The 27,489-nt window shown below is 41.6% G+C and overlaps 1 protein-coding gene across 1 annotated transcript; it reads right to left on the reverse strand.

The window, feature by feature from the left end:
* Window positions 1–5,428: 5,428 nt before the first annotated feature.
* Window positions 5,429–26,739, reverse strand: LOC129189548 (cyclic nucleotide-gated cation channel-like). The gene is made up of 16 exons (XM_054791328.1): window positions 26,629–26,739; window positions 22,699–22,773; window positions 21,229–21,339; window positions 20,961–21,152; window positions 20,786–20,893; window positions 20,601–20,707; window positions 19,610–20,097; window positions 19,269–19,547; window positions 19,086–19,184; window positions 15,851–16,228; window positions 15,381–15,467; window positions 11,602–11,703; window positions 11,392–11,453; window positions 10,336–10,455; window positions 8,999–9,101; window positions 5,429–6,376 (listed from the first exon to the last, which is right to left on the reverse strand). Exons 1-12 carry the CDS (start codon window positions 26,727–26,729, stop codon window positions 11,680–11,682), a joined length of 2,049 nt encoding a protein of 682 aa, XP_054647303.1. The 5' UTR covers window positions 26,730–26,739; the 3' UTR covers window positions 5,429–6,376; window positions 8,999–9,101; window positions 10,336–10,455; window positions 11,392–11,453; window positions 11,602–11,679.
* Window positions 26,740–27,489: the final 750 nt, after the last annotated feature.

Genomic DNA, 27,489 nt, shown 5'->3' on the forward strand with positions numbered 1-27,489 from the left:
AGTCCTAGTCCACCGTGTTCTTCTTATTCGTAAAAAGTGCAGATTAAGTCAATCGTGACATACACGGTCCACCGCTTTTGTTGATGTAAAATTTGAGACCCAGAGAGGTCATCTCTATGGCATGTCGACGTGTGTTGTACAGGTGGTCCTCCGATTATCAACGCGTTCCATTCCTAGAATGGATGCCTTAAGGAAGCAAAATGTTGAAAAGGATTATATTGCAATTGTTGTACAGAAATTGATGATTTGGAAGTGCCTCCAAGCATGAACAACGTAAATTGTGACGGCGCTTCACAGCTGGTCTTACGCCAGCCCAGCTGATAACAGTGGAGGACAACAAGATGATGTTGTTTCAACAGAGCAACATGGATGCATGTACAGTCAAACTTGTCTATAGCGGCCACTAGAGGGAGTCTGCAAAAGTGGCCGCTATAGACAGGTGGCCTCTATAGACAGGTTGGCGTCCAGTTTCAATGTTGACCAGTAGAGGAAAAAAAAGAAAAAAAAGGGAAAATAATAATAATAATAATAATGTTGACCAGTAGATGGCACTGCAGACTGCTGATAAAAGTTGTACAGCACTACTAGGGTTGTTATTATCATGGTTCATGGTTTTAATCCTGAACATGCATATGAGTCAAACAGTAGCACATCACATAGTACAATTCACAATTTTGCATGTCCAAAAAGGAGTAGGAAGAAGCAAAGCTTATTTAATCCTACCCCTCATCAGTTTCACATTAGTTGCAATACATTTATTCACCTCTTGTTCTTCCAAGTGTACTTTGTAGGTCTACATGACAATGTAGTGCAATCATAGCCAAGGTTTTTACTTACTAAAAGGAAGCTAGAGGCTTAATAATAACTGATAACTGATAAAATACTTCAGTTAAGTACAACCAAACTCAGTTTTGCTCCCGCTGCCGCATGCATGCTAGCATATGTTTTTTTTTTATTGTAGCGTCGCTGGGAGCACGTCCTGTTCCCAGCCTACTTTGCGGTAATGTTTTGGTGCAAATGCTCTTAAAGGTACATGTTTGACCAGGAAATAGCAAGCTCAAAAGAAGACGGCTTTTTTATGTCGAACAACTGACAGTTTGTGTGGATCTTGTGAATGATTATGACTGAGCGAGGACTCAGTAATTAAAGTCTACACACGACGGCTTCATTGATTGAAAAACAAAACTTTTTCGTGCATGAAGCTTCTACTTGAGTTGGTAATTTGGCTGCTATATGCGGTCAGATATTGACCAAGGGAGACAAAATGGGTGGCCGCTGGCCGCGTTGGACAGGTGACTGCTATACACAGGGTCTATAACATGTAAATTTGCTTGGGGGGATTTTTCAGTGGCTGCTATAGACAGGTGGCCCTTCTATAAAGGTGGCCGCTAAGACAGGTTTGACTGTATTCCAATGGCTGGCAGGAATAACAGCACCACACCGTTCATCATCATAAAGTTCACCCAGGAAAAAAACAAAGTGGCATTGCTGAAGCAGAGAATCAAGCTGAGTAGTCCAAACGTCTAAATCAGGGGTGTCCAAGTGCGGCCCGCAGCACAGTCTAAAAATGTAATTTAACAAGGAAACATAAAAAAAACAACAGCAAAAATAGTAAAATCAATCAAAAGTCAAAATATTAAGAGAAAAGTTGTAATTTTAAAAAAGCCATACTTTCACAAGAATAAAGTAATAGTATGAAGAAAAATGTCATTTTAGGAGGATGAAGCTGAAATAGTACAGATTTTTTTTTTAAGTAACAAAACAATGAATAAAGATGTAATTTTTTAAAACTTCGGTTAGGTGCAAATTTAGAACATAGCAGTAAAATAAAAATATTAGGAGAAGGAAGTTGAAATATTTGGAAAATTATACAAAAAAAAAAAACGAAGGCAGAAATTTGGCCAGAGTAAAGTCAAAATATTAAGAGAAAAAAATAGAACAGTTGCAATTTTATGAGAATAAACTTGAAAAACATAGTTTCAATAACAATGTTGAAATAAAGAAAAAATACATTCTTGTTTTAAAAGATATAAAGTTATAATTACGAGAAGAAAATTCACAAAAGGAAAATTGAAATGAAATAGTTGGAAAATTAAAAAAAAAACTCCAGCAGAAATGGAAAAAAACAGCTGTAATTTTATGTGAATGAAGTCAAAATATTAAGAAAAAAAGTCATAATGGAATGAAGAGCAAAAGTCACAATTTTACAAGAATAAACTCGTATTATTATGGAAAAAAAGGCATCATTTCACCTACTGCAAAGGTGAAATGCAGTTTTTTCTTGAGCTACATATAGCTTCTTAGCATATCTCAATGTGTTGGTTTACAAAATATCAAAGTGGCCCTTGCATACTTTCATTTTTCAGAATGTGGCCCTCGCTGGAAAAAGTTTGGACACCCCTGATGTACATCAATGAACATCTGACAAAACGTGAAGCAGACGTCGCCAAGAAAGCACGCAACTTAAGGAAGCAAGGGAAAATTCAACGCACTTGGAGCGCCAACTGCAAATTCTACATCTAGTTAAAAGGGGGACCGGAGGAAGCCAAAGTACTTGTTGTCAAAGACTAGAAGCTAAAAACCTTATTTTGAGTATTTTTTCACAACAGATTAAGAATATCAGTCCTAAATTAAGAATTAAACTGGTTTCTAAACTTTCCAAATTTACGAATGGACTCACACACAGAAAATAAATGTAAAGATTTGCTGATTTCGGACCAACGTGAAGGCTGCACAGCAAATTTCATAGAGCATAGTAAGGTTTATTAAATTAAATCTAGTCATAAAATCTGTGTGAATGTATAAAATTATTCAACTTGATTCAAGAAAATATTACTCTCTTTTGATCTAGTTTAAAAATTAAAAATAAATTAAAAAACTAGTGAATTTGCATGCAAATCATGCCAAAAAAGAATTATGATAGTGTTTATGACAATAGGTTTTCCTAAATTAAGTGAATTTTAGGTACAATCACACTCTTTTTAAATAAAAAAATTCCATCCATATAAATTGCTTCCAGTTTGTTGAAAAGAAGTAGCCAGACCTGAGGTGTGTGGTGCCTGAGTGGTTAGCATGTTAGCCCCACAATCAGGCGACGTGGGTTCAAATCCCCGTTGGTACTCACCCAATGCACCGATGTTCTAGGTTCTAGATGTTATAAGAAAATCAAATGGTACTCCTACATCTAGAATATGTGAGAAACCTTTGGTTTAAATCTAGCCTCATAAAAGCAAATTCTGTCTCAAGAGCATTAGCCTCACTTCTTATCTTGTAATAAGAACATTTTACTTAAATCTAGCTAAGTGACGAACAACTACTTGCTTATTTTATTTTATTTTAGGATTATTCCTACGGTGTGTGCGGTGGACCACAGAATGCAGAGGCAGATGGAGCAACTTCAGGTATTTAATGTCTCCGGGGACAAGTTCATGCAGCGGTGAGTAACAAAAGGATGAGAAACGAAAGGTGCTGGCGGCGGCAGCTGGCTGCACACCAGGGGAGGTACTAAAATGAAAAAAGGTCCTCTGGCTCGGGAGGCAGGGACAGCTGGACTCTACCCGGAAGAGGGGAAGAGGTGCAGGAGAGCGAAGAGATGGCGTGACGGTAGCACACGGAATGCAGCATGGGTCGGCTTTCGAAGTGAAAGGAGAAGAACCAGCGTCTCCCAGCTGCCTCCACTCAGCCTAAGTAGTGGGCTTGACAGACTGTACCAGTAGATTTGTCCTTACCAAGTATTTCAAAATAAATTCATCATTACAGCTGCAGTTACACTCCCTCCATCACATCATGTGTGATTCACAATGAAAATTGGCGTGTAAATAGAACCTTACACATGAATAACATACACAAGTATACCTTCAAACATCGAACACATGAATTGAAGATCTAACTTAATTATTAACTTAATTAACTAATTGACTTATTATTCAAGATGTGGCTCATCCCATCCTACCTCGTCTCGACACATCCGTTGTAGAATCTGTTTACCTTTCAAGATGACAGGTGCCACAAATCCAAGAGGATAAAAAACTGTCGACAATACTCCTCTTCTGATGAAAGGATGATCTTTTATCATCACTCTAAAATGGAACATATCTGAGCTAAAGCACCATTGGACCCCAAGAACCCGTTCCATCCTTTGTTCTCCCAAGGCCATGTCCAGATCAGCTGCACCTTCTGCATGGTCTTGCCTCGGGATTGTGTCAAGCAAATTCGGGTTGTTGGTGATGAATTTATTCAAGCGGAGCCTACCAGCATTGCACAGGACAAGCTGGATGGCTTCTGCCTCACGGTCCAAACCTGTTAATCCATCATCAACATCAAAGTATATGCTGTATTGCACTGTGGCTTCCCTAAAGTTGCCTGTTCCTTCTGCAGCCAGGTGCTTCAGCCCAAAGTTTGATGACACAGCACCAAACAAGTGAACTTTCATGCGGAACACTGATACTGGAGCTTTCATATTGCCCTGTTCCCACCACAGGAACCGGAGGTAGTCTTGGTGTCTTGGTGTAACGTGAAATTGATGGAACATCCGCTCCACATCACACATGATGGCTACTTGTCCTTTGCGGAAGCGGCACAAGACCCCTACAAGGGTATTGGTAAGTTCTGGTCCAGTCAGGAGATGCTCATTCAGTGATGTATTCTGAAACTGAGGTGAGAAATCAAATACCACACGAATCTTCCCTTGCTTGTGTGGGTGGTAAACCCCATGGTGAGGGATATACCACGTGGTCTGATTGATTCTTTATGGCTGTAAAACCCTTTCGGTATGGCCTTTTGCGGTCCGAAGAGTAAGTATTAGGTTGCTGGTCAAAGATAAGGGAGCATTGATGAATAAACTGTTCACAAGACACGGATTTACCAGAAAAACGTGGAGGATGGGGAATGCTAGGTTCTCTGTGAAAAAACCCTGTGGACGGTGGCAGCAGAGGTGGGTTGGCTGCTGCGAGGCTAGGAGGAGGTGGTGCTTACTTCCGGATTTCCCGGGGTGAGAGCACGTTCCAAGCGCTGGTCTATGGCACTCATGTTAGTGGATAGGGCAGTAATGGTGTCCATAATCTCCCGTAGGGATTGTTCATGGCTGCCCACAAGTTGCCCCTGGTGGGACAGCGCTGAACCAAAATGCTCCATCTCTGCGAGATCCATAATGGCCAGATTGTTCTGTCCCGGTTGGCCACGGCCAAAGTACAGGATCCCAGAATGCAGAGGCGAGTCTGTCCGTGTAACAAAAGTTTATTAACAAAGGCTGACTCACAAGGAGCAAAAAATACAAAACACAAAAATACAAAGTACAAGAAAAACCACCGGGCCGAGACGCAGGGAAAAAAATACCAAAACTAAGGACGCTGGTAGACACGGGGATAGCAGGAAAAATAGAATACAAGGCACTGCAGAGATGAGCAGGCAAAACACTAACTAACAAAAGTCCCAGCTGGCACAGAGCTGGAAAACGAGGTAACAGAACAAAAGACACTGCTGGAACGTGAGCCAAGCTACACAAAAATTACCACTGCTGGGTAAGTCAAGCAGGGGAATAACGTGCTCACGATGTAAAAAGGGTAGACCAGAAAGTAAGGTACAAGAATGAACACGAGGCGAGGAATGGTGGGAGTCAGGCATGAAGCAAGGAACAATCTGGCAATGAGTTCACACACTGGCACAGCTAAAGCCAGCTAAAACCAGCCAGGATAATTGGCCGTAGATAGTGTGCTGCAACAAAGCACACATAGGCGGCAGCAGAGCAGCACTGCAGACCATGACAGGTTTCAGAACCACTGCTTTGACCAATGCGTCGGATGGACATGTTTACGACCGTTTGGCCTTGGCGAGGTCTGTACGCTATTGAGTTTCATTCTTGTTTTATTCTTGTCTTATCGCTGTGATGAAAAATGTAAAAACACGAATAATAACAAAACAGACATGAATATTTGTCCATTGAACTGTTTCTAAATATATTTTCTGTATGAGTCCAATCGTTTTTAACATTTTCTTCAGTAAAAATTGCTGAATTGCAGGGAAGCAGGCCAAGGTGCGTGGATCCCCAGGTGGACGCAGGCATGCGATGGCATCACAAGTGCAAACTTTCCTCTCTTCCATATGTTACTTTTCCATCTTAATTTCATGCAACGGAGCAGGCTTTGTAATCTCGGTGGTATAGTTACGGTGTTAATTCAAACTAACCTTTTTCTTGTGAATAACTGTGGGAAAGAACCTTTTTGTTCCAGTAGAGAATGTCACAGTCCCAGCATGATATTTTCTTGTTGGGGGTCACACCAAACTGTACAAATTATTCACCAGTTATGTGTTTTATTACACTTTCCAATCATGTGGCATCCTCTTATGCTTGTTCTTGAGTGTGCTCCTCCATCTGCATCTGAGCATACACACACACACACACACACACACACAATGACTTGTTTAGAACACCTTTACAAATGTCTACATTGTACACTGCAAAAGAATCATCATAAATCATTTGATGTGAGCACACGCAGCAACATAACTGATGCCATGCTGCTCACATGTAGTGGATGAAACCAAACCAATGGGAAATGTCAATATAAAACAAGGAAGTGAGGACGTGGGTGGGCGATGCAGGGACACGTTTGATTGGTTAGATGGTTGATATGCATGTCTGAGGCCTACTCTAGGACAAATTTGATTGGCAGAAATGGCCAAAATGTGCGGGGAAGTGTGCGGAGATTGGACAAAGTTCCGAATTAGCAAAGAATTAGCGAGATTGCAACGTCGCAAAGTCCTGGAGATAGTGTTGTTACTGGCATGTGCGGGGCACTGATGGAGGCACTGATGGAGGCGCGCCTGCAGCAGAATAAAATAGATGAACTTCTTGTTAGCCAGGCTACGAGGGGTGACTATTAGAGCTGTCACCTATTTGTGTTTTATTTATGACTGGCAACATTTAAATTGTACACTACTTTATTTACCAAACACTTTTTTGGTCATTTGGCGGGGTACACCCCGGATGTAAAGTCTGAATTCAACAGTTATAATAACAAAAATTAATAAAAAGAGCTGAAGCAAATATTCTTTGACCCTTTGGTGAGCGATTCAGAATCACCTGTCGTAGCATCACCATCATAAGGCTGGACACACTATGTGTTTGTGTTCATTAAACAATGACATGCAAATAGTGTTTTGAGGACAAGACATAATTAGTATAATGACAACAAGAGAGCAAAATTGTTCAGTGACACTTGAGAAAGTTAGTTCGTACCCCATGAACGTGACATCCACTTCCCCGTGAGACCAAAACTAACTGCATTGCTTGTTTGCTTTAAAGGCAAAAATGTCACCATGATAAAGAGTCCCATTTGGTGTCCGAAGACGAGAAGCTAGGCGGATAACTGCAGCTAGACGTTAGCTAGCTGCCGCCAATGCAAAGTACACCCAGTGACAGCTAGGCAAAGCGTGTAAACGAAGATGCAAGAAAAGACGAACTGGAATAGGTTTGGTAAGGGAGCGATCAAACACGCTGGCATCGATGTAGCCTGTGGCAAGCTCAATCTTCTCGGGCCTTTCCAAGTGCAGGCTGGCGTAAGTCCAATGAGTTTGGTCTGTCTGATGTAGTGAACTCGATTTTCCGGATGAGTGTGTCTGTTGTTACCATGGCCTCAGGGAGTGAAGATATATTGTTGCTTGAATCTCACCTTCGTGTCTTAGTTACTGGGGTTACCGCGAGTATCTCTTTTTCTTGCCAACGTTCTGTCGGCTTCAGCTAACATGAAAGGAAGGACAGAGAAGAGAAGAGCACTCTCATTAAAATGTTATTAGCTTCCCCAGCTTAACCCGTAAGAACTCAAACTGTTGGGGGCTATACCACAGACCAATAAATCATTTATTATGTAAAATACTATCAATTCATGTCAAAGATGTGTGATGTTACGTACATATACGCATGTTACATTGTTCATGCTACATGTATTCCTCATTTGTACATAACTCTACAGTTTACTGGTACCGCCGTTAGCTAATCTTCCTGGGGTCCACAACAACTCCAATTTGGTATGTACAGCTTGAAATGAAGCAGAAACACAATTTTAAAATACCATGCACCCGGAAAGTATTCACAGATTCCCTTTTTGACACATTTTATGTTGTTATTTTATGTTTTTCCAAAATGGAATACATTCGTTTTCTCTTCAAAATACTGCACACAACATGCTATGACGACAACACGATTTTCAAAAAATGTTTGCCAATGTTTTCCAATGAAAAGTAAGAAATCTCATGTGCATAAGTATTCACAGCCTTTGCCGTGAAGCCGAAAATGGAGCTGAGGTGCGTCATGTTTCCGCTGATCATCCTTGAGATGTTTCTACAGCGTCATTGGAGGCCACCTGTTGTAGATTCAGTAGGACAGCATTTGGAAAGATAGCACTCACCTCAGGTCTCTGCTTTTGTTATTCGTTAACGGCTGCAAAATATCCCAAAATGGAGTGTGCGAGCATTTTGACAAAGGTGATACACTATTGAATTTGAGAAATAACCTTAAAAAAGTAACCTAAAATGTTCATTTATCCCTTTCAGGCATAATTTCTATACATTTAAAATTGTTTTATGCACACAAGACTAATTGTAAAACTATAAAAATGTGTTTTTTTAGACTTGTGGCGCAACTGTGAGAGCAAAGAACTACAGAGCCAACCGCTGATGATGACATAGACGGGTGACAGCTGAGTTCTGCTTCCCGTCTCCACGTATTATCAAGCTAACAGGATGCTAGCATGATGTTTTGCGATAAAAATACATTAAGAACACAGCTGGACTCACACGGCGTATTAATAACACGACAAGACGCGCGCCATATTGAATGCTAACTGGAACATTTTCTACGTTGACCGAAAAACACACAAACCGGGGCACACGCTAACTGATGTTCTTGTCACTTAATGTGTTTTGTCGTATTCAATATTGTTGACAAATAAACTATATAGTACACTTTAGATACTTTACTATAATATTATGTTATCATTACCACTGATATGCCTTGGCTGCTTCCTCTGTGAGCGTTCAGGATCATCTGGTTGTGCGTCAGAAGACTTCTTGTAGTAATATTGTTGATCAGGGGGGCCGAACCTCTAAAACCAAAAAGGAATGCAATGAGGTGTTTGGTAGTAGTACTCCTAACAGGAATGTAATGATCCCTTTTTGTAGTACTACCAGTAACAGTAATCTATTGAGTCATTTTGTAGCAAAGTCATCCCTCGTTTGTGTGAATTTCAATATAATCAATCAATTCAATGTTAATAAATGGAATATTTTCATAGTTAGAACATAGAAAACCGGTTTATGACCTTCTAAAAGGATTTTAACATGATAAGAGCCCTGTAGATATGAGTCACCTTTATCCTCGTATTACCTGATATAGTAAAAATGATAAGTGATAATAAGACATAACTCACACGTTAGCATTGGGAAAGTTACTTGTTGTTGTAGTATCTCAAACGTAATGTGGGTCGTCACATGGCATTCAAAAAAGGATTGACGTCAGCCTGTTCTCCATCCTCACTATGACGTTTGTCACTTGATTGATATCCAGGGCAGGCCAGTGTGACGTGCATCTGGCATACATGGACACTGCTGCACTACCGCTGTCTTTGTTTACACCACATTGCGCAACTCTTACACGCAGGCTACGGGAACTCTGCAGAGGCGTATGAGATGGCCACTGCTTTAAACATATTCGGCTAATGAGCTAACTACTTAGCCTCCTATTTGTTTATTCAAAACTTAACAAAGGGTTTGAAACTGAATGGGGAAGAAGGACAAAGTAAGAAATAACAAGTAAAAATGTACCACTTCCACATGGAATGGGAGAACCTTTTTCACTCTGCATCCATGGCTGATTCCATGCAGTGCAAGTTAAGGTAATGTAACGTAAGGCAATGTCTCATTATTGGAACATGAATGACACTTAGTGACCAATATTGTTTGACTAATAATAGGCCATAGTTAATGAGGATTAGTGGCATAGAAAATAGCCATAGTCAACCACGAAACAGTGATCATTTATTAATTACTTTTTGAAAAAACCCAATAGAGTGAAGGAGCGATGTTTGAACCGTGATGTAGCGAGGGACGACTGTCTTACTCCTTAAGACATACAATACAATACAATACAATACAATACAAGGTAATGAGGTGTTTTGTAGTAATAGTAACAGGAATGTAAGGAGACACTCTGTAGTAATACCAGTAACAGTAATTTACTGAGTAGTTTTGTATAGTAATACGAGGAACAGGAATGTAATGAGATGTTTTGTACAGGTACTACAGTATTATTAAACAGTTCGATTAAGTACGTAAGTGCACCTTGTGGGGCCACATGAAGCTTATGAAAAGAATGATAGGAAGTCCAACGGTGAAGACATAAACAGCCCAGAGCCAAGGACGCTGATGGGTGGCCAGAAAGAGACTCTCTATGACGCCCAGCTGAAAGATCACAATATTCATCAAACGGCATTTTGCAATTAGTATCCAAATATAGCAACAAGAATGCTTGAATCATGAAAAAGGCAAAAGGAATATTTTGAACATTTTAAAAAATGATAATTATACTGGAGTTTGCTGCATGCAAACATATCAACATGCGATGACGTCATCGTCCAGTTTGCCTGATTGGCTGTGAACCCTTGTGCCTTGCGGATGCGGTGGGACTCAAAAACTATGCAAAAAACCACGAAAAGCAAAACAAATATGTTTGCAAATACAAATGAAATGTCTTCTGACGCTTCTTTTGAATGTCACAAATGAGATTTGAGCCCACAGCAGGACCCGCTGCTCGTTGAGAAGAGCCATGTGTCCAAAAGACCAGAATAAGTTGCTGGATTTGTCACTGGTTGCTTTCATTAAAAAGAGTATCTAGAGGGGTTTGATTACTTGCTAAATATAGTGCAGTGTGTTGGGTTACCTAGCATGCCTTGCGGTGTGTGGGCGGAGGTGTAATTTTGCGCGTTTCTTCGTGCGTCGGCGTTCGTTTTGACGTCCGTGCGGTGCAGCAGACAAGGTTGCGTCGTGTGTTCCGTGTGTGTTAACTTCCTGTTCGTGACCCCTGAGCGTGAACAAATCTATTGGCGGCGGGCCACCGCAAATCATCAATAAAACCAGCAATGCAATGAATATCCTCGCTAATGACTTTGAGGACACAAAATGCATCCTGCTGCATTCTGGTTGACACTTTTGGAACAACGTGTCACAAAAAATAGCCAAAGAAGAAGCAAAATGGCTTCGATGCTAACTCCTGTGAGGTGCACGGATGTCATGCGTCTCTTGGGTTAAAACACTTGAGGCGTAATTGCCCCAACAAGTCAGTCAAATGTGGAATTGAGGAGCATCAGGAAGACTCAAATAATTTGAAGCAGGTTTTACCGCATCGGCCGCGGACATTGGTGAGACGCCAGCTGCCAGCAACGTGAGGCGAAGCGCCATTTCTGAAACACATGGCAGCACATGATAGTGGATACACAGTATGACACTACAAATGGTGTATTGTAACAAGGTAGATAATACTTCTATCACCTTGTCTTGCAGGGGACAACACAAGATCAAAACCAAACAGTATGAAGAAAGAATTTTTACCTTCCTCCCCTCTTCTCACTCCACAAGACACATCATTCACTTCCTGAAGTCTTCCAGAAACGCAATGTTGGACGTTGGTCAGTTCGTCGCTAGTGGGCGTGGCTACGGAACACGTGGTGACACTTTCACTTTTACTGTGCCGTGCTTCCACTTCAGGCACCTGCTGGAGCACTCTTAGTCAAAGTAAATGTTGAACCTGTCTGTATTATGGTTATCCATTCATATTCAGAACATTGTATTAATATCACCCAACTTTTTTTCAAGACTAAAATAAAAAGTGAATATGTTGTTATTTAAAATACATTGACTGAGGGTACACTGTTAAAAATGTTTTATTAAAAAGGCCACACAGTCAGGATATCTGGAAGAGCTGGGTTAGAATCTCCGATGGGCATCTCTGTGTGGAGTTTGCATGTTGTCCCCGTGCGTGCGTGGCTTTTTTTCAGGTACAGTGCTCCCTCGATTAGTAGTAGTTTAGTAGCCAGGCTCAGACAGGCTTTTTAACATTTTTTTTCATATTTCTCTCTTGTTTAAACACTCTTAAGTGACAGTGACTCTCGTGTATTTCGCTCTTCGTCCTGGCGCCGTTTTTGTATCCTTCTTAAAACATATTGTTGCTGTCGTCCTACTTTTCTCCTCCTCCTCCTCCAACCGAAGATTAATTTATTCCGTAATGGCGCACTACAGGCGCGTAACGTCTACCTTCCTTCAGCATGTGCGGAAGTCCAGAAGGTGGTTAGCAGCTTCCTCTGCTTTTTGGGTGCAGAACGTTTCCTCGACATTGTGGGATTTGTCTGGGAGAAAACGTGCAAACGTACAGAGTTCGGAGTCTACGCAAGCTGTTTGCTAGCGATCACAAAACAGGAAACACAAAAGAGATTGATTGACAATGGTCTACAGCCAATCAGGATATAGAAGAGAATAGGCGGGTTCCTCCTTAGCCAATAAGGACGTTCATACGCTGTAAAAAAAAACAAACAAACACTAAAACAGCGAGTCCGCAAAAGGTGGAACTCTGCACTCTGGTTTCCTTCCACATTCCAAAAACATGCATGTTAGGTTGGCAACTCTAAATTGTCCATAGGTATGAATGTGAGTGTGAATGGTTGTTTTTCTATATGTGCCCTGTGATTGGCTGGCGACCAGTCCAGGGTGTACCCCTCCTCTCGCCCGAAGTCAGCTGGGATAGGCTCCAGCATACCCCTGCGACCCTATTGAAGATAAGCGGCATAGAAAATGGATGATTTCAATCTCCATTGGGCATCTCTGTGTGGAGTTAGCATGCATGCGTTTGTGGGTTTTCTCCGGGTACTCGGGTTTCCTCCCACATGAAACAGATGGACAGATGGTGTAGATCTTGCGCAGGTTCATGGCCAAGACCAGAGATCTTGGACTCCAAAAGGTTGGCGACCACTATATTGTATGTATACATCAACATGAGTGATGAGTGTATCATAAACACCATGACGCACCAGCGTAATACATTCCCACTTTTTTAGATATGTATTTTGAATATTTTGTCCATTTTTCTCACATTAACCTCATTTTTTTTCGCCACATTTGAGGTAGAAATGGATGTAAAGGGTGTAAAAAAGTTCTTTAAAAAAAATAATCACAAACTAAATGATAAATATTCAACTAAATGCAAAATATACATGTTTAATTTAAATCTAAAGATAAATGCCGCCCAAGGTGCTTCACAAGAGTAAAAAACAGGTTATAGCAAAGAAGAACCGGGTAAGATCGAATAACATTTCATCCTCGGGACTTCTGATGTTGTGTGTTGAGAAGAGCGCAGGGCCCTGGAGTGGCGACGGACAGTTTAAAGCTCAGCCAAGTATGCTGGAGCATGGCCATGAATGGCCTTGAACACAAATAAAAATACTTAAAAAATGATTCTAGACTTTACTGGGAGCCAATGGAGAGAATGGAGAACTGGAGCGATATGGGCGTGTTTAGGAGCATTAGTAAGGAGGCGAGCGGCTGGGTTTTGTACCAACTGGAGCTTGCGGAGGAGGGACTGATTTACTCCAGTGTAGAGGGCATTACAATAATCAAGCCTCAAGCTGATGAAATCACTCTAATTAATATTCATCACAGCGAAATGATGAAGGACACTTGCAAGAATGTATTCATGCAGAGGGACTTGGTGCAAGAACTCAGACATGGAAGAAGCAGTATTGTCATGGGCTATGCCAGTCACATGTTGTTGTCATTGACTGCCGGCCAATCAGGATGCTGAGACCTTCAGAGAAATAAAGTGCTGTGTACGAATCCCGTGTACGGCATCAGTAATACTGATGTGATGGAGTTAAACAGGTAGAGATCACCTGTTCATCCATATGAATAGTTCTATGTCCCTTTAAAACTCCGTGACGCTCACCGCTGACGTCTATACCACCAGATTTAATATTTAGATTTCAGATTTATTTGTAACATTTACATTTAATATTTATATTTAAGATTTGTATTGAGATTAACATTTAGATTTCAATTTCAATTTATCATTTAGATTTCAATTAAACATTTACATTTAGCATTTAGTTTTAGATTTACCATTTGGTTTAAGAAAAAAATACTAAAAAAAAAACTTTTTCAGAAAAACACCATTTCATTTGCACCTCAAATGTGAAGAAAATTAGTTAAATGTGAGAAAAGTGAGCAAAATATTCCAAATATAAAGCTAAAATAAGCGGGATTGAATTTTTCCATTTAGCACCCAATACAAGTGTATTACTATCCTGACTAAAAGATGCATGAAAAACACGCAGCGCTTGGATATTTCATCATTTCATTTGATGAACATGATTACATATGTGATATTTACTATCATAAACATCACGTCATAAATTAAATAATTCTATGAGTTAAGTTTACAAGATATGACACTGCTCCTTGTCTTTGGACAATGTATGAAATAATAAGAAATAATAATTTGCGTACGTCGATATTGTATGTCATCAATGCAACGTTTATCTTTATTTGCGTGGATAGCGTCACATCCGTGTGCATAAAGTCACTCAATAGTTTCCTTTTGTTGAAATGATGATTTTGCTATTTTGTTTGTTGTCATTCACTATAACTAATACACAAACTTGCTTCTTCATAATAAAAATCATATTCCTAATATTTTCATGGTGTTAAAGTCAGCCTATCATCAAATATTCTTCAAATATTCATCTGGAAATACAGCAATGAATCTGTGGTCATCTTCTCACCACCTGTGATTCTGCTGAATGACAGAACATCGCAATCAAGAGTGTTTAAATATGAACAGCGCATTCCGGACTCACTTTGCATTGACCTTCTATGGCAGCCATCACCAAATGGCGAACCTCGGTCCGGATCCGGACCCAGTGATGGCCCTTATACAAACCCATGGCCAATTAAAGTGCATTGGAAATATAGTAACATATAATCATGCTGACGGAACGACCGCAGCAGCAGTTTGTGGGCGTAATTACTTCAGTTGTTACGGTTACGTGACAGCAAAAGCGGTGACGTCACTCGGGTGCTTGACAAAGACCCGACTTTCACTGACTTCAGTGAGTAACTCATAAAAACAAGTCAGTTAAAGGAATGGAGTTTCCCATATCACTCCCAAATACTGCTTCATGTAATGTAATTGTGTGTAGAAAAACAAAGCAAAGACAATATGCAGGCCATTTCCATAGCAGCCATGATTAGAGGCGAATATTGATTTCGCTCCGCATTCCGTCACCACCGGAGGTGCTGTCGTTGCAGTCTGTGTCTGACAGAAAACCGCTGCCGGTGGTTACCGTGGCGATGTGCTCAAGAGCTGTGATTCGCTGTTTCATTCGAAGCTGAGAAGAGTTGAACTCGCTCTGCAGTCGTGCCAAGCTTGTCTGAAAATGAGGACAAAGGTGACCAAAATTGTTCATGAGGTTATCGTTGCAAGTTGGTTGGAAATGCACGGAATATTCGTAAAAAAAACCTAAAAAGAAATAGTTTTTTCGCAGAAAATACCGCAAAAAACATTTCATTCAGCCGGAAAGTTGAAAATGTAAAATGTTCAGCATCCGGTACATGTACCACTGCTTAAAAAGCACATGTTTGTGCCTTTATACCTCACCGCTAATTTCTTGTTTGCAAGAGTTTTGATTTCACACACTGTTCGGTGCTCCTTGAACGCACCATAGTTGTGTGCTGTGACCAGCTACAAATTGCAGGTAGCCTTGGAACACAACTCCCGACAAAAGTGAGGATCTACTATAGGGAGGCAACTGACCTGTAGCCGATCCAGACCGGTTTCCAACCTCTCCACCTTCTCCCCCAGCTCCTCCCCTGCAGACACACCGACTTCCTCCAGGAGCCCCTCCTTCTGCAGGATATCACGACCCCTCTGCTCCAGCTGGGCCCTGGCGTGAGGGAACTCCTGCAGTGCATCCATCAGGTCTTGTTTGGAAAGGCAGAAAAGGTCCGAGTATCCCAGACTGCGAATATTGGCTGTCCGGCGGTTCCCCATCTTGCTGCCGCTGATATTCAGGATGCTGATTTCACCGAAGCAGCTACCTGCTGTGAGAACAGCTAACTGGGTAGCCCCGTCTTCCCCCACCACTGCCAGGCGGCCATCTTTAATTATATACATCTCTTTACCCACGTCTCCCTTGACAAGAGAAAAAAAAATACATGAACAATGAAGTGTTTTTTTTTATTAATCCTAGTATTTCAAGGGTTTGTTTTCTGAGTTTTTGGAATTTTTTTCAATATTTAAGAACCCCTTACATGGCCACGCAAATGTGCTACATTTATATTTTTTTATTTTTCAAATATTTAAACTTTCTTGCAAATAATCTTTGTAAATTTTCTTCTCATAATATAACTTTACTAACATAATATTTATAATATATATAATATATATATATAATATATATAATAAAAACTTTTTCCCCAAACAAATTTTCCCGAAAATGACAACTTTATTTTGTGTTTTTCTCTAATTAGGGCTTCAAAAAACCGAATGTATTTCTTTAATATTTCAACTTTCTGCTACAAAAATCACATTTTTCCTCATTGCGAGTTTATTCTCATAAAATTGCAACTTTTATCTTGTTAGAATATTACGTTTTTGTCGTAATATTTTGACTTTGACTTAAAATGACAGCTGTATTTTTAGTTTCTACAGGTTTTTTTTTAATTTCCAACTATTTCAACTTTCTTCTTATACATTTTCTTCCCAAAATTATGACTTTAATCCCATAATTTTTGACTTTGTTCTTGTAACATTACAACTTTTTTCCCAACCTATTTTTCCAAAAATTCCAACTTTATTTGTTGTTTTGTTTGTTTTTCATAGTACAGTCGTCACTCGCTACATCACGCTTCACTTTTCACGGCTTTGCTGTTTTGCGGATTTTATTTGGTGCGATTTTGCATGCTGCTTTTTTTTTTACAGCGTATGAACGCGCATTGTTTTCTGCGTCCTGATTGGCTAAGGGACTGTAGACCATGGTCACACTCCTCCGTGCCGTGTCTCCTGTCGTGTTCCACCGCCAGCAGTGTGGCTCTGAAGTGCTGTACGTTTGCAAGTTTTCTCCCTGACAAAACCCAAAGTGTCGACGAAACGTTCTACACCGACAGAGATGCTAACCACCGCACAAAGAGTTGGACGTGCTGAAGGAAGGTAGAAGTTACGCAGATGTAAGCCGCCATTACGGAAAAATGAATCTTCGGTTTGTGACATAAGGGAGAAAAAAATAGCATAAGGGCGACAGCGGCAATAAGTTTTAACAAGGAGGCTCCAGCGGAGCGGCACCAGGACGAAGCGGCACGGTCCGAGTAACTGTGAAATACGCGTGAGTCACTATTAATAATTTCTTATGTGTTCAACCTCGTAGGTTGAGCGTTAAATTCAAATGAAGGTTTGAACTAGAGTGTTTAAAACAAGAGAGAAATGTGAGAAAATGTTAATGCCTTTCTGAGAAAAGTGTATGGTGAGGGGTTTTACAGCCTTAAAACAGATATAATCATTGAAAAATAAAGCTGACTACTTCGCGGATTTCGCCTATTGTGGGTTATTTTTAAGGGACCACTGTATTATGAAGTAACATCCTTCTTTCCTTAACTTCATGCTACTAAAATGACGATCTTTTCCTCATCGTTACTCTAATAAAATTACGACCTTGTTAGCTTTAACTTCAACGGTGCCGTTTACTAACGACGTGACTAACCATGTTTTCAATAACGCACATTTAACGGTTGGTTAGCTAGCGGCGGGTTAAGAAGTTAACCGGTGGTTAGGGGTTAACCAGTGGTTAAAATAACCGAGTTTTGGACAACTGGGCCTAGGTCTTCGATGAAGGTAAGAGTAATCCTTTGTTTATGGAGGTTAACTGGTTCCAAACCCGACCGCGATAAGCAAAATAGGGTTCCTTATTTATAAATCAAATATTTTCTTAGTTAAGAGCACAGAAAACCAGTTTAAGACCTTCTACATGTGGTTTTTAATAGTACACTCGTATTACCCAGAATCGTACATATAATCAGAGAAAATAAGCCATTTAAGACATAAGTGTGTGTTTTAATAAATGTCTTCCGGATGTGTGGACAGGAAGTGACGTCGGGGATTCAGAGTTGAGTTTTAGCTGGAGTACGTACGGCCACAACAGTAGCCTGTGTTATTATTATGTTGATGATGATGATGGTGATTATTATTATGACATTATTATAGTGCCTGTTGTGAGATAATTGAAACCCGCAATGAAAGCCTGGTTACTGGCAATCAAGTCTGGTGTGTGTTACTAGTGACACCTAGTGGCAGTTCATCATCATCTTGTATTGCCTTGAGCTGTATTTGTATTTGAGTTCATTTAGAACATCTGTATGCTTGAAAATGCTTAATTTAGGCCAAAAATATGTAAAATGTGCTTAGTTAAATATGCATTTTTGGACTAATAATAGGCCATTGTCAACCACAAAACAGCGATCATTTATTCATTTTTGAAAAACCACGATAGCGTGAAAGGGCGATATTCGAACCGCGATGTAGCGAGGGATGACTGTGCATGCATTTCAAAGTGTTTTCTGCATGTTAAACTGTAAAAATGTGTTTTGTGTTCACATTTATGAAACTTGTGGCATAACTGTGTTAGTTAGCAAGTATCTACAGAGTCAATTGCTGATGACATCAAATGTGGTCGACGGCGCTGACTTCCACTTCCTGTTTCCATATATTAGCAAGCAAATAGGCTGCTAACAAGGACGTTTTGTGGTAAAAATATATTAAGAACACAGTTGGACCCACGCAGTGTATTAATAACGCGACAAGACGTGCGCCATATTGTTTGAATTTTCGACATTAACCAAAAAACATGCTAACTGGAGCGTATGCTAACCAAGGTTCCACTGTAAAACCATTACCACATCTGCCAGGAAATATAATCACCATAGTCTCTGATGTTAGTGTCCCTAATTGGGCAGGTGTAGAGTACTCCAAGAGCAGTGGTAGCACTGTACAAACTGACCTTTCGACAGATGTAGTCGCCTGGACTGAAAACTTGTGGTTGAAGTTTTAGCACCAACTCTACCAAGAGGCCTGCCTCACAGTCCTGGAAAATACGTACCTACATATGCGCATAAAGCAAAATGAAAATGGGTCTCTAACATATTGTCTATCTCTGATGGATGGTTATATGTCTTGACCTTACCTTCTTCAACGTGTCCAGGTGAACATTGATCGCAATCTCCGCTCTTAGTTTACTGGGCAAGCTCTTTAGCACTTCCTGTTCGTCTATTGTCTTCTGATTGGTCCAGAGGTAGTCAAACCAACGAATCACACGCTGTTCTAGCTCCTTGTTGACATGTCTGAAGTGCATGTAATGTTTCAGAGCATCGACACGAGCCTGAAAGGACGCTCGGGTAGCATTCATGTTAGATATCATGGATCCAACATTCCCCACAATGGATGCAAAGATTAGAACGCCAACCTGGAGGAGAAAAATAGCTAAACTAGCAATTGGACCAGACAAGATGTCACAGAATAACCTACCAGAAAGTCAAATATCAGGAAGAGATACTCCTCATCTCGAACAGGAGGCGGTGTCTCTCCAATGGTAGTGAGTGTCAAAGTAGACCAGTACAGGCAGTAGATGTAACTTCTGGTCAGGGAGGCAAACTCTGGATCCGAGGCATTGGGATACACCCAAGAATCCGAGCCCAATCCCAGGGCTTTGGAGAAGCTGTAGTATACACAGGCATTCCAATGGATGATGACCAGGATGTATACGACAAGTTTACAGATGCGGAAAGTGTTCGGGTAGCCCGTTCTTGTCTCCGTGCGTTCGAAGAATTCAAACAGCCTTGGCAGGCGCAGGAGTCGATTGAAGCGAAGAAGAGGGGTGTAACTAACTCCAAAGGTCAAGTACAACAGGTCAGTTGGAAGGATGGAGCAGATGTCGAGCTGACACTGAAAAGTTCGCATATAGGTTTCCCTCAGACGCTGGCCATCTTTCACCATCAATCCCTGGTCCAAGAAGCCTTTACAAATACAAACCATTGGGTGAGATTGCATGAGTATGCATTTTTTTCTCCTCTTGAAGGTGTCTTAATGACAGAACTTCAAGTCTCCAACACCTCATGAAAATTTAACCAAAAGGTGTCGGACCTCAGGGGTTCAACAGAATAGTTCATTTGTTTCAAACCTGTAAGATTACACAAAAAAAACATCACACGGGCACAATTCAACATGTTTGAAAAGGAGTAGGAAGAAGAAGAGTTATTCAAACCTGCCCTTTTCCATATCGCAGCAATTACGGATCGTTTGTTCACTTCCTGTGTTGAAATTGTATCATTTTCTAATCAGGAATGTGTAACTAATTGCTACCTAGCTTATGTAGCGATGTATGGAAAAAGAATGTTTTCAAATAAATTCACATATACAAGTACAAATAAATAAATAACCAAGTGTAAATAAATAACCAAACCCAAGTGAAATCAAAGTCAAATCTGTCTGTCATTTTACTGATCTGTATGAAACGCACCTGTGTGGAGACGAACAGCTATGTCCAGGATATAGACTCCATCACAGATGTAGTCCATGACCAGCCACACCATAACGTTCCTCATCTGCAACTCGTCGAAACAGGCCCTACAAAACCAGACAGACATTTTGTGGCATGTAATATTACTGAAGTTGATTTTGACAAAAACAGAACGAGCTCCCAACCTGACGACCAAGAGGGTCCAGTTATAAAAAACAGCGGGCCCAATCACCATCAGCCAGTGGTAATACACATCATCCGAAGGTGATAGGATAACATTGTTACACGTTCTCCTGAAACAAAAACAGCATGTCAGCTTCTAGTGCAATAAAAATCCATCGCGTGAAGACACCTTCTTACTTTCTTCGAGCGCGTCTCATTTCGCTCTCCGTTTCAGAGCCATTGTGGCTGTGACTAAAGCGACTAGGTGGAGCTTGTATGTCCATATGGGCGGGGCCTCGGAAACGCTCCAGAAAGGAATCGGGCCGCTCCGTCTCCTCGGCCATGCTCTTCTGAGCCCATTCTCTCAGAGTCATCACCATGTTGACAATCCTTTAGACAAAACAGAAGCACCGTTTTACACCTTCCATCATTTGCCTCAGCCTATTTCCCGATAGCACCCTTATACCTGGACAGAGCCCCTCGGCCACGAAAGGAATTCTGGGAGTTGATGTCTCTCCGATCAATGGCCGCCATCCTCTGTAGTTCTGAGGAAGTGTCATCGCACATGGACTGTCCTCTAAAAACGCAGGCATTACCGTTCATCAATGTATCATTCAGACACATTGCCAACAAACTGTAACTTACCATGGCCTTGCAGGAAAACTGCCCTTTTTTTAATTTATTTTGCCCATCAACCTGAATCCTTATGTGAGGCAAGAGCAAAGAGGTCTTTCCCTTTTATGTGCATTCTAAATAGTGAAAAACTTCTAGCATGAGGCAGCTAATAATGCATGAAATGGGATTCCCCTATTTCGCAAAGCCTTCTAATGTAGTACACATCGACATTTACCAACACAGACTTCATGAGGGCCGCCGCCATCAACTACTCTGGAACAAATAAGGGTCATGCGGACAAAAATCGAGTGGCACAGTGTTACCACTGATGGAAAGGCTTTGTGTATCTGCCGAGGAGGACACTGCTCCAAGAGACTGCATCAGAACAAAGAATTGCTAGCGCTAAGAAATCCTGCAGTGGTAGAATTTTTTTTCCACCTACCTGACAGAAATAACGTGGTCAGAGTAAGCTACTTCCTCCCGGATGAGCCCCCAGTGTTACCTTGTCAGTGTTATTCAGCTCCGAACCGTAGTAAAGGTGATCTGACTACAGCAAAGAAGGAATCTTTTCCCTGTTGCTTAGAACATTTATTTGGAAAAAAACACACCAGCAAGTCCACCTCTGAAGAAAAACAAAAAGGCTTTGGAGTGTCCTCGTCAAAATCCTGGCCTGAATCCTATTGAGATGCTATAGCATGACCTTAAAAAGGCGGTTCATGCAGGAAAACCCTCCAATTTGGCTGAATTACAAGAATTCTGCAAAGATGAGTGGGCCAAAATTCCTTCAAAGCGCCGTAAGAGACTCATTGCAAGTTATCGCAAAGGCTTGATTGCAGTTGTTGCTGCTAAGGTGGCCCAACCAGTTATTATGTTTAGGGGGCAATCACTTTTTCACACAGGGCCATGTAGGTTTGGATTTTGGTTCTCCCTTAATAATAACAAGTTTTATTTAAAAAACTGGGGCAGGTAAACACCAACACTGAACTAACAGTGGTGTTATCACATGGATGTATTGTGAATTGTATTGTATCGTGAGGTACCCTGGAATTCCCGGTCCTACTCCCAATACTTGATGCGGCACAGCCTCACCCAGACTCTACCTCCACTGGCCCCCATTGAGAGTTAGAGACCCCTGATTTTAGTGTAAGAAACATGCAAAAAAACAAGAAATCAGGAAGGGAGCAAACACTTTTTCACAACACTGTATGTTCCTATTCTATTTTTCTTCATTGCATTGTAATCTTTTCCAGTTGATTTTATTGTAAGAGCTGTTAAACTGCATTTCACTAAAAATGTTGAAAAGAATGATCAGTGTGTGTACCTGCTAAGTGTGCTGTCGGCGCGGTCACTGTCCTCCTCTGTCCATGTTTTCACAGACAGCCTGTGTGAATTCATACTGCACACACACACACAAATATTCATCCGTTATAGCAGATGTCGTCACAACGTCTATAACAGCGTCATTGATATCATAATGCAAGCGTTGATAACAAACCACAGACAGTCATTCAGATTACAGAAAGACATGAAGCTGAAATCAAAGTCTAGAAGCAGCAATGACAGATCCACACTGAGAAGAGGTCATTGGCAATGGTCAGAGGCATAGCAACAAGCTGTATGGCTGTTAACAGATCGTCATCGAGAAACAAAGTCAACACACCTGGTTAATTTTCCAATGCCCGAATGTTCAGTTCATTGACAAATCTTGTCATCCGTCAGTGATATGCGTGTCGATCGAGCCAATGTTTAGTCATCATGAGTACTGGAGAAAGGCTGAACTCGTGCCACATCTGCCCGGACGATCACATGGCACTCAAGCCAGGACAAAAGCATAGTTTAAATTGCAAATTGTGTCTACGCGTGCGTGCACGTTCATTTAAAATTCAAGAGCCTGGTTTGAAGTGGCCTCTGAACCACGAGTGTGTCTGTGTGTGTCCTGATTACTGAAGACATCCATGAGCCTCGAATCTGTACGTGTGATGAGTCCTCAGATCCCTCAGAACCAAGGAAAAATGGGCCCAGGATGTTATTAACATGAAAACGTGCAGGTGACGGAACAGGACTCATCACGTAACAGAAAACCAGAACAGGTGGTCCGTGGTTTAAGATATTCTGTATTACAGGGTTTTGTTTGATAACAGACTAAATTGAAAACAACCTACCTCCTATTGATTGTCCTCCAGTGACCTACCTGAAGATGCATGTGTGATGAAAGACTATTTTATTATACTTATGTGTAAATATTTGTATTATCACTTTCTCAATTTGAGCTTCCTCCCACATTCCAAAAACATGCATGTTAGGTTAATTGGCGACTCTAAATTGTCCATAGGTATGAATGTGAGTGTGAATGTGAGCCCTGCGATTGGCTGGCGACCAGTCCAGGGTGTACCCTGCCTCTCGCCCAGAGTCAGCTGGAATAGGCACATACTGTACATACATACACACACTTAGCTAAATGATTCAGCAATGTTGCAATTTTGCGACGTCGGTGCGACCGAGGTTGTAAGGAAAAAATCGATACCGGCGTTGGTCGCTATTACATTTTTATGCCAATACAAGGTCGATATTTATCGGTGGCCGATATTGTCAGGCAACCCTCCTGCTGTGTGTAAATTTCATTGACTAAATATGCGCTAGAATACCTTCATCTTTTGTTCAGAGTCAGCTACTTTTCACAGGTAACTGACGCGACTTTCTTCTCATTCATTCCCGCAGCGCCATGGCGCTTTTACACAGTCGGACACTGGGCGTCTACTGACTTCAATGGGGAAGAGTAGAGTGGGTTTTTTCACTGCACAAAACTGGACGGTCATTGGATTAATGCTGGGTTTTGTCTTGCCCATCGGACACTCAGCATCTCTGGGTGTCTATGAGGCAGTGGGCTGGCCAGGATGCTCGGCTTCTGCATGATGATTGATCTGTGTGAGGTGGAAACCCTTTTTGATTGACAGTGAAATGAGCAAATCGGCGATCTTGAATTATAAACCTCCACCGCAGCATTTTCCAAGTTTTTCCTTCCTTTGTTCTGAACTGATCCGGAGACTTTACCGATCCCAAGCAACTTTGTCTTTGTTAAAAACAAAAAAAAACGTTGTGTTTAGGGACTCACTTCTGTCACTCTGCGGGTGCTTTCCCCAACGAGCAGCAGCAGTTAACAGACGCCTATTAAGCCTGTTGTTCTCCATTTTATTGGATTTTCCTTTTAAGATGAAAGGTCACTTCTTGGTCCCTGATTTTATAAAATACAGTAAATGCAGAAAAGTGGCGAAAAAGAATGACTGAGGCATACCGCATTGCTAACAGCCAGTCTTCAAGTGCTAAAGGAAAGCCTTACTATGATCAGAAGGTGAGGGGTGTAGTCCTGAAGACTGGGGACAGAGTGTTGGTGAGAAATTTGGGTGAGCGTGGTTGACCTGGTAAACTACGTTCTTCCTGGGGGAAGAGGATATATGTGGTGAAAGAACAAGTCTCAGATAACCCAGTTTATATTGTGCAACCAGAAAATGATTGCAAAAGGAAAGCTGAGGACATTGCACAGAAATTTGCTATTGCTGGTCAATGACTTACCAGTAGATGTTCCACTACAGAACACCAAACAACCGTCAAAGTCGCAAAAGCAAGTAAGTCTTCAAGTGAGAAGGAATGACAACAGGAACCAAACTGTGAATGTTGAGACATCTGACTCAGATGAGGAGTCGGAAGGAGGCTACTGGTTGAGGATACCAACTTATTGGACTGATGGAAAGACAGCAGTTACTGAGAATGTGTCCACGCACAGTCCAGTCAGAAATCAACCTGAACCAGTACAGGGAACCCATCATAGAGTGACCCATGGCTACAATGGAAGTTCATTCAAACCAACCAGAAGACAGACATTACCTGAACGAAACCCGACGCAGACCGAAACTGAAATCCAACCAGAGGATCAGTAAAGAGGACATGCACCAGAGGAGGACCGGATACAACATGAGGACGCTCGGGACATCCCTCATCCCACTGAACAGCATGATCAGGAACATATGGACTCAGACCTACCACAGACTGAAGAGTCGCAGTTGGATGCAGCCTTACAGGAGTCGGAAGCATACCCTGACCCTGCATCTCCGGTCACGCTGAGAAGGTCTACAAGAGAGAGATGTCCGGGACAGAGGTTCACCTACCCATCCCTGGGTCAACCTGTTTACCAACCAATTCCCACCGTGAACTCTGGTGATACCTACCTTGTGCCCGTGACTCATCCATGGACATCATTCCAGGGTCTACTCCTGGTCCAGTATCCTTTTGTACAGTTTGATATGTATGGTTATCAGAGTATTTCAGTACCACTGTAAGCAGACTTTGAGTGTGTTGAAAAGAAAATACTCAGTTTAAATGTAAGTAAAGTGTCGGGAGCCACTTTTGTTGCGGGGGAGCGTGTGGCACACTCGAACATATGGTGTCCACATTTAATTTATTTAATTTAGTGTTTATTGAGGTAAAATATGCTATATAAATGCGCAGAATTTAATGTTTGCTGAAATGTGCTGGTTGTATATATTGTTGACATTTGTGGTATTGGATTTGCAGTTTGTGTTGTACAGCGTGAGGGGGAACCTTTGTCTCTCTTCAGTTGCGACAGGACCCTTATACAGAGACACTTCCTGTATTGCTTCAGACGCAATCTGCAAGGGAACGCTACACGCCGTCCTCATTATGCTGTTCTGCCTGCATTTCCATTCAGGTCGGTAAATTGTCCAAAAAACAACAGAATAAGTCCATATAAGTACTTGTGTTCATGTTAGGATGTATATTGTGAAACTATCCACTGATTTAATTTGGTAAAATAAGTGAAAGTTAGAGCGAAAGTTTGTCGTAATACATCAAAGGCATAGCCGCAGCTCCATGTACATTGGCGGGAGATAGAACTCTTGGTTAGATCGCCATCCAGTGGAGCTGCAGGGTATTGCAATTGTCATTAAAAATGGGTTAATAGCGAAAGTATTTTTTTAAACATTTGTGTGTGTACATAAATATGTTACAAGAAAAGTTACCATGATACATAATCATATATTTGTGTGAGGAATATTCCAGTAACCTGTGGTATTACAGACAAGTGTGAACATTTAAGAGGACATATGTCAGAAAGTAAGCATGTCATAGAATGCATTAAAAGGGTTATTAGAACAAATAAATACAATTAATGGTGATTTGTGCCAAAATATAGTTGTGTTCGTCACAAGGAGGCACTCTGATCCTCTCCAACACTAACCTCAAGGACTTTAGCGTTGCCTCGAACAAGCTGCCGTGGGCCAGGATGTCCAGGTAGACGAGGCACTGCTGACGAGGGACTCCAGCCAACACTCTGTCCATCAACCTCGAAAAAGTTGCCGGTGCATTGCACAGTCCAAAGAGAAGGACTTTAAACTGCCACAGGCCCCTCCCGGTGCAAAATGCAGTCTTGGGTCGGGCTTCCTGGGAAAGCGGCACCTGATAATAGCCACTGTGGAGGTCCAAGGACGAGAACCAGGATGAGCCTGAGACCAAGTCCAAGGACTCGTCTATGCGCGGCAGGGGGGTACGCGTCCTTCTTGGTCACTCCATTGACAGTCCTGTTGTCCACACAGAGCCGCCATCCCCCCAACTTCTTTGGCACCATGACGACTGCTGACGCCCATGGGCTGTCGGAAGGTTCGATGACGCCCGCTCGCAGCAGCTTGGCCACAGCCTCCTCACAAGCCACTTGCCGGGCCAAAGGAAGGCGAGGGGGGCGACATTTAATGGGCCTGACCTCGCCTGTGTCAATCTCATGCTCCTCATTGTCATTATTGGCAAAGGTATTGCTGAAGTCTATCAGCAGATTCCAACGCTGCTCCTCTTGCTCAGGGGTCATGCCGCTGCAGTTCCTTTTCCTAACAACAAACAGCACTTACAGATTTGCAGGCAAACTTAGCTACACATGTACACAGCAGCAACACTTCTTTTCCTTATCTACACCTTTTTCCTCCAAAGGCTTGCTCCAACCAACATGCTGAACCCGACTGCCCCCTATCGCTCAGACACAAAACAGCAGCTGCGAGCAACACAATATGTCGCGACAATATTTTCCTCTTCACTGTGCATTTTTGGGTGG

This window comes from Dunckerocampus dactyliophorus, chromosome 11 (genome assembly GCF_027744805.1).
Source record: "Dunckerocampus dactyliophorus isolate RoL2022-P2 chromosome 11, RoL_Ddac_1.1, whole genome shotgun sequence".
In the NCBI taxonomy this organism is placed as follows: domain Eukaryota; kingdom Metazoa; phylum Chordata; class Actinopteri; order Syngnathiformes; family Syngnathidae; genus Dunckerocampus; species Dunckerocampus dactyliophorus.

What these genes read in the sequence shown, in the direction of transcription:
- LOC129189548 (XM_054791328.1), bottom strand. Translation starts at nt 26,729, where the DNA reads ATGGACAGAGTGTTGGCTGGAGTCCCTCGTCAGCAGTGCCTCGTCTAC. An exon ending in GCCGACAGCACACTTAGCAG is followed by an intron (nt 21,340 to 22,698) that starts GTACACACACTG and finishes CTGCGTTTTTAG; the next exon opens with AGGACAGTCCATGTGCGATG. An exon ending in ACCTGGACACGTTGAAGAAG is followed by an intron (nt 19,185 to 19,268) that starts GTAAGGTCAAGA and finishes GCGCATATGTAG; the next exon opens with GTACGTATTTTCCAGGACTG.